Source organism: Plasmodium inui (assembly GCF_000524495.1).
Source record: "Plasmodium inui San Antonio 1 unplaced genomic scaffold supercont1.13, whole genome shotgun sequence".
Taxonomy (NCBI): Eukaryota; Apicomplexa; class Aconoidasida; order Haemosporida; family Plasmodiidae; genus Plasmodium; species Plasmodium inui.
In genome coordinates, this window is record NW_008481847.1 from 209,879 (window position 1) to 217,929 (window position 8,051).

Below are 8,051 nucleotides of genomic sequence, written 5' to 3' on the forward strand. Positions count from 1 at the left end.
GTGGTGGTTGGGGGAGTTAGTCACACAGAGAAGAGGCCAAAACGGAGCAGGCGGAATGGACCAACAAAGTGGAACGGCCGAGACCCCCCTTGAAATCCCTAACATGAGAACACTTCCAAATAGCAGCGTAGGAAGGCCTCTTCGCCCAATGCAGTCTGTATTTTCCCCATTGCTAACCTGTTAACCTTTTTTTTTAGTGTTCCCTTTTTTTGGGTAATTTGTTGAGACCCCCTAGGCCACAGGTAACATTGCAGCAGGGGGGAAGGCACCAAGTGCCCCAGAGGAGCGGCATAAAGAGGATTTCGCGGGATGAGAAGAATTTCGCGACGATACAACCTATGTGCAACCGCGTGAACATGGAAGCTCCGAAAAAATCGAGAGCGATTGCCCCCAGACCGCGGCTGAAGTAGACCCACAGATAGGCCTCCAAATGGGCATTCGCTAAGACACAGAAAAAATGGCGACAAAAAGATGGCGGCAGAAAGATGGCGGCAGAAAGATAGCAGCAAAAAAATAGCGGCAGAAAAATAGTGGCAGAAAAATAGCGCCCAAATAATTGCGGCAAAAAAATGGCATCCCCAAATCAGCAAGAAAAAACTTCCGCAATCTCTCCAACCACACGCTGTAAATCTTCTTTGCTTGCTATTTTCGCAAAATGCAATTTATGCTTCTCCTTTCCTTTGCAGCCGAACTCCAGCTTTATCATTTGCGTCACTTGGTCGTACTTGGCAGCGTACGCCTCATCGGGCATGGCATCATTCACCAAAGTGTGCAAATAAATATCATCAAACGAGAGGCAGATTATGCCACCAATTGTGAAACCCTTGAGAAAAGCAAACTGCTCGAAATAATCACTCTTGCTGTATTTGTTCTGAACAATGGGGAACCCCGTCACTAATACGTTTCTGTCTGCCCGTTTTATTTGACTAAGCAGGGAAGCAAAAGCTCTGTCGACGATACACTTCTCGTCACTGTGGAGGTTGCGATTCCCATGGCTGTGGCGCCCACCGCTCACGTCGCCCTTCACCTGCTCCTCCGCCTCAAAACGAGCCACCCCCTGTCTTATCCCCTCCTTCACCATTTCCTCACGCACCAGCTCCGCCATATTTATGGAGGAAAAATTTTTTAAATGAAAACATAGCAGAGATGATAAAAGGAGTTGAAGCTTCTCGTTTTGAGGAAGGAACAGGATAATGATTTTGGGGCAGAAGAAACTGTCCGCATTTCGCGGCATGTCTTTGTTCACATAAATGGTGGTCACTTCGACGTTAGCGTGTTTCTTGGACATAAGGTCTCGCAGGTCTCTCGCCGCTTGGTTATACCTGCTCAGCCTGTCCGCGCGCTTTGGCCTGCCCCTCGGTTTTCCCCCGCTGTTCGGCTCTTCCTCATCGGCCTTGACAACCTCTTTACTATCGCTTCCTTCCTCGTTATTATCGCTGCCTACCCTGTCATTATCGCTGCCTACCCTGTCATTATCGCTTCCTGCCTCGTCCCCTTCGCCCCTCATCTCCGCCCCCTCGAGGGAAGACCCCACAGCATTGCTAGCCCCAGGCCAACGGACTCCAAACACTCGGTCGTCATTTAGCACCGCGGAAGTATTCGCTCCATGGACCCCACTGGCGTCATCCCCGAACAAGTCATCCCCATGCACGCTGTGAACAAGCTGAATGATTTTCTTAAAATTTGTGAAGCGCCCAAATGTATCGACACAACTGTCATTCTCACCAGCCGTCCATAATGGCACATCACAGAAGACAATATTTCCAAATAGATATTTACTTGAATGTCTCACAACCCCCTCCAAGTATGTTACATAAATTTCTCTTATCGTTTTCTCCTTCTCTTCTTTTATCCTCTCAGCTAGCTTTTTTACATATCCTTCCGACCTCTCTTCAATGATGGAAGGTAACTTCCTTAACAGGTCTTCATAAAATAAACAGTGAAATGAGTCCCCGTTGGAGTGTTCTCCAACTTTCCTTTTTATAAACTCCCTCACATCATAGTTGTCTGGGGCGTGGTAGCAGATCAGGTTGGGTCTAATTCGGTCCTCGACTTTTTTCAAAATTTTCTTCTTTTCTTCGTCCTCCAGTTGGTCACCCTCTTTGTCGCCTTCTGCTGGGTAGTCACTGGGGCAAGACTTCTCCCCTGAGGAGTGTCCAATAGTTGTATCCTTCTCATCCCCTTCACCACCACCATTGTTGATCGCATCCTGGACCGCTCCCCCCACTGAACCCACCTCCACTGTTAGGAGACTCCCCCTGCTGGCGAAGAAGAGGACCGTGCCCGCCAGGGGGGATGCTTTCGCGGATGCGGCGTCGAAGAGGTCAAGTGGGGGGAGTAGGTCAGCCGGGCTGGACTTCTCAATCGTCTCATTCGTGGTGGACTTCTCAATCGTCTCAATCGTGGTGGACTTCTCACCCCTGTCAAATCCGCTCCCCTCGGGAGAAGCCCCTCCGTCCGGTACAACCAATATGCACAGCTTGATGTCGAAAAAGAGTTCCACCTTTCGGAAGTCCTCTGCCCCCAAGTCGCTAGGAAAGCCCCCAAATACAAAATAGCTCGCATTCAACCTAGACACAAAGTTGTTCATTTTTCTTACTATTTGGTTTACTCTCTCGTGATTTCTGCTATTCGGGTTATTTTCGTCAAACAAGTCATCAATGAGACGCTGCATAGAATTGGGATAATCCCTGGATGCTTCCCCCTCACTCATAAAGTTCAAGTCACAGAAGACAACGCCAGGGTATTCATACTGCAGGTATAGGCCAATAAAATCGACACTCTTCAAAGTTAGGTTAGAAATTAAAATGACTCTCCTCTTTGCTACACTTATCAGATCAAACAGATGGTACACACCTGAAGACAACTTCTCTGCCTTATTGTTAACATCAAATTGGTACACTGTCACCTCTTTACTCATTTGGGCACCTTCCCCTATGACGAAAGAATCTTCCACCTTGTAGTGATCAGATTTTTTGTTTTTTTTCCCATTTCTGTTACTCCCCAGTTGAAGCAACCCCTGCTGAGTCTCCTTCCACTCCAAATGAACCGCATTCTCACCCACTCTGGAGTTGAAATGAAACACCACCACCTTTGCATTTGTCTTCCCTTTTAGCACTTCCATCTGCTGAATAGTAAGCGGAAAATTACACAAGACAAATCTTCGGTAATCTTTATCTTTTAGAGAGCTCAATCTTTCTATTAGGAAGGAGAGTAGCCTGTCCGAGGGAGCAGAAGAGTAGTCCACTCCGTCCTCACATGTCTCTCCCTGTTTCTTCCTCCTCTCCTCGTTAAACAGCTTAACATGGTCAACGAAAAGGTAATTGTAACACTCTACCAAAAAATGAATTTGACTCTTCAGGTGAGTGAAGTTTACTCCCAAAAGGAGCATTATCTCTATTTCCAAATTTTGAACAAAGTTGTCAAAGAAATTTTTCCCCTTTCGGTAGATGAGTATTTTCCCCTTCTTTAGGAAGTGCTCTATGAGGTGCTTTCCGCCTCCATGCAGGAGGGAGAGGAACGAGTCCAGTCGCGCACTTCTCCCTTCACCGGGTTGGACTTTTCCGCCCTCCTCTTCACAGTGTTCCTCTTTACCGCGTTCCCCTTGGCCGCCTTCCCTCTCACCACTGCCCATATCGTCGCTTTCCACATTTGCCTCCCCCTTCACAACCAGAAAGCAGAACGCTGTGGGGATTATATCCTCCCGCGTCAAGTAAACCAAATCGATCACGCCGTAAAAACCACTCAGCACGTAGCTTCTGTAGGACCTATTCTTGTCCAGATTCTCCTTCAGAATTCGCCTTACCAAATCTACCGTCAACATCTTGTACTTCCTTTTCGTGTATTCTATTTTTTTCCCAAGCAAGGATTTCTTCTTCTCCTCTTTCATGCACAGCTCGCTAAAACTTAAGTTGATGTAACCTAGTTTCTCCAAATGCTTTATAATTTCTAACTTGGCCCCATCATTATCTCCGCTAATCGGGGTGTTCTTTTCCCCGTCGTGAATGTCCGGTATGATGAAAATTTTCTTGTTTCCCTTGGTTGCTTTATGCAAAATGCTTCTTTCGTTAGGATCTCCCCGTTTGGTTCCTTCACCAGCATTGTCACGGCCGCTACCTAAGGGACTACTACTTTGTTTAACTTTCTCCTCGTCCCCTGCGTCAGATACTCCAGATTTGTCCTTCCTCCCCCAAAGTGGGTGCAGATTTCCCATTTTTTTCTCGACCTCTTCCTTCTTCTTTATGTCCCCCATTATTTCTCCCTTTTTCTGCTTAAGCCACTCGTTGAGCCACTCTATGGCTTCCTCTTCACTTGGTCTGGACTCACACATTTTGGTAAAGCATTCCAGAAGGACCTCCCTCAATTTGACATTTTCCTCTTCCTTCTGATAAGAAGTAACATTTTTGCGATACAAAAAATTCTTTACCATGTCGACTGTTATCGATTCGTTGTATTTTTCGTAGAGGAAGTACTGTCTAATGAGGCTGTTCATTTTTTTCTTATCCTTCACGAATATAATGTCATTCTCTTGAGAGCTGAACATGCTTCTGATGCTGTTTGGCCTCTTCAATTTGGATTCCTTGGTGCTCCTCCCTCCCATTAGATAGTGCAGACAGGTGATACAGTTCACTCTGGAAAGGGTCATGATTACGTACTGCATCTGTGGCCCTACACTGGGGACTACCATTCCGGGTTCTTCAAACATGTTTCTCAAACTATTCTCGTCGACCGATATTATTTTCTCTTCCAACACGTTGAATCCGTAATCATGCAGATAATCTCGCAGATCGTTTAAACCCTCTCCACTTAGTGCGCTTCTTCTTATTAGCAGAATTCCATTTTCGCTGCAAAAATTTTCTTCACCAAAAAATAAGTTTATCTCTCTGTCTATGTTGTCCTCACTGGGAGTGTGCTGCATCGGGAAAAAAAAAAAAATAAACAAAATAAAAATATGAATATTGGTCCGTGTGGAGAGCAACACTTTCTCCCATATCGGGGTGCATTTAAACCCATAGACTTCTCTCTTTCCCCTTTTGTCCTCGACCCACCCCAACCCCATACCACAGCATTCCTCATCGCGCAAGTTCCATACTTCTTCTTCAAACACGCACTGGGCATGTCTTCAAAGGGAACCGTAGAAGAGCAGGGGCAACACAAAATCTTCGCCAGCCTTAGGCAGTTCTTCCCCTCAACAATTAGGCAGACTGAAAGGGGAAGGAAAAGCACATATGAGAGATGCACTCGGGGGGTGCAATCACGCATGCATCTTTTCACGCACGTCCATCTGTTGCAGAATCGCCGAACTTTTATTTTTCTCCCCTCTGTCCAACCTATTCCCTTCGGAGAGGTCATAAATTCTATCAGGGCACCGTAGTAGGGCTATTGGGAAGGAAAGAAAAAAAAAATACACAAATATATAAGTGCAGAAATACACAAGTGCAGAAATACACACGTGGCACAAATAACCATGCCGCGAGGCGCTAACGTGCCGATAGGCCACCCTTCTACCAGGCGTAGCTGCGTACCTTCCCAGCCGACCCCTCGTACAGCCTGCTCGCCCGCTCCGCAGATAAGATGCCCCTCTTCACGGCGACGATCAACAAACCAAAATTCAAAATATCGTTAACTATGTCCCCTATCTTGTTCTGATCTATCACGTCCGGTTTTAATATTATCAAAGTTCTTTCCAAAAAATTGTGGTCCCGGGGGGGGAAGAAGTAATTCAGGTCTCTACTAAAATACCAGTCATTTTTGCTAAAGTAGAATGGGACGTTCCTGCACTTTAAGTTACACTGGTATTCTAGGCTGTCAGAGAAGGGGTCCAAAAGGGAGGAAACAAAAAAAAAAAATAAATAAATAAAAATCAACAAAATTAACAAAATCAACCAAATCAACAAAAAGAAGAGACGCATGGTCTGGAGCGGTGTCAAGTGGCCACACCTAAACATGTCCATGCATGTACATGCACGTGTCTATGGACACACCCCATGCTCATGCGCGTATGTATAACCATTCGAAGTATTTTTCATCCTTTATCAAGATAGACGTGCTCTTAACTAGAGAATTCAACTTTTCCGCTGTGTTGCCTTCTATGTGCTCTACCAAACAAATGACTGACAGCCCGCTTTCCACGTACGCGTAAAACTCTCCTATACTGCTGTACTGCTCAGGCTTCTCGTTTAATATTTCTTTTATTTCATTCTTCGTGGGGACGAAAAAGGGGGGGAAAAATTTAGGGAAAAAAGATGACAAAATGGTAAAAGTGAAAAATGACAAAATGGCAAAACGAAAAAATGAATTGCAGTCAAATGGGGCCCCCCAAACAAGTGCCGTGCCATCTGTTTAATACTCAGAACGAACGCCAAAGCTGCGCCTGTTCTTGTGTCCATTATCGTTAGTAGTATCTCCCAGTATGCCTCCATCTCGTGTCCCCAACTGTGGGGCAACTTGTGCGTACTAGTCTCTCTATCTTTGGTTCCCTTTGCGCATTTTGTCCATTCAATGCCTTCCACTGCCTAACGCATGCCTACGCGCTCAAGAGCGATGATTAACTGTTTCGCGGTTGTTTACTTCTGTCAAGTGCACTTTCTTCCTTTTTAAAATGATGAAGTTTTTTTCTTCTAGTTTTTCTAGGACCTCTTCATCCTGTGTCGGCGCGAACGATGGGTGTGTTTGTGTGATCATCTGCGTATGTGCAGATGTACATATGCATGTCCACACGGGGGATAATTCGCATGAAACGTGCACACGGATCTGCTGCTAACACATCCATTTTTTTCCACGCGTCCCTCATTGCATAAACTGCGCCAGTTCGTCTCATAATGGCTTCTCCCAGTTGTTACTTTAAAATTGTTGGTAACGTCCGGCAATATGATAAAAATACATCTTTCGTCTTTCATCATGATTCAGCGCGAGTACTGACAGAAGAGGAGAAATACGTGTGAAGGTACTGTCATTACACCAGGCATACTACACAAAGAAAGGTGTGTTCTCCTTTTGAATAATCTTGCTTTAATGCAATTCCTTCTGATGCTCATTCGTTTAAGCAAAAGGATTATAAATAAATGAATAAGGCCATTTAAATTTGCTCCTTTTTTTTTTTTTTTAGGATATGAAAAAAGGGTTTAAAGGCATTTTAGACATTCCCCGGAATTTTTTTTTACCTACAAAACGTTTCAACAAATGATGCGGAGAACCTTACCTGCGTGGGAAAAATAAATAAAAATAAAATAAAAAGTGCAATCTATATTTAAAAGGAAAAGGCTCATCCATCTTCGAGTGTGATGAACAGCGATGCTTTCCGCATGGAAATCTTGTTTCCCCAATTTGTTAAAAAATTATGCATTAAAGAAAAAAAAAATGAAGGAAGACATTTTTTGTTTTCCCCTGCGTTTGGCCCATTTTTGCAGAAACATCTGTTAAAAGCGGAGTTCCTTTTAGGTGCGGGTATCAAATGGGTATTTTCCAGGCTTTTCATCCATAGGGTATGTATGTCATTTTTCACTATGCTCAATGCCCATCACTCGTTAGCTGTAGCGTGGCCTCATGCGATGTCCATGCCGATTTCACAGTAACGTAATTGCCAATTGCGGGGTGCCTCTTAAAAAGGCCCATACCGTTACACCAGGCAAAATGGATAAGCAGGTACAGAAACATAGACAGAAGCATACGGACATGGATACACACATACACATAGGTACATTACGGCACTTCAGTATCCCCCTAGCAATTCTCACTTTTTAAACAAATTGTACTCGGCTGTGCACGTGTTAGCTGGTCTACTCAACATCCATTGCAGCGACGCCATGGTCAACCTCTCTGCTAGGTTGGCAAAGTCGCAAACTCGTCGCTCTCATGTCTTCACACCATTTTGAAGCATTCTTAAAAAATAAAAGAAATAATTTCACCCAAAAGCTCTCATTTTGGAAACATCTCCAATTATTGGCCATTTTAACAAATGCGCAATGGTGTATGTGTTCCCCACTTTTGCATTTCGCCTGGTATCGATCGAAGAGAAAAATTACAAATAAGAAGGAAAAGGCTGGCAATAC

The 8,051-nt window shown here is 44.7% G+C and overlaps 1 protein-coding gene across 1 annotated transcript; it reads right to left on the reverse strand.

Moving 5' to 3' along the window:
• Positions 1-583: 583 nt before the first annotated feature.
• Positions 584-6,902, reverse strand: C922_03240 (nucleoside-diphosphate kinase; the record flags this gene model as incomplete). Its single annotated transcript, XM_008818832.1, has 7 exons — positions 584-4,912; positions 5,062-5,204; positions 5,331-5,379; positions 5,526-5,805; positions 6,011-6,201; positions 6,571-6,645; positions 6,843-6,902. The coding sequence occupies 7 exons, from the start codon at positions 6,900-6,902 to the stop codon at positions 584-586; spliced, it is 5,127 nt and encodes a 1,708-aa protein (XP_008817054.1).
• Between the last annotated feature and the right edge of the window lie 1,149 nt (positions 6,903-8,051).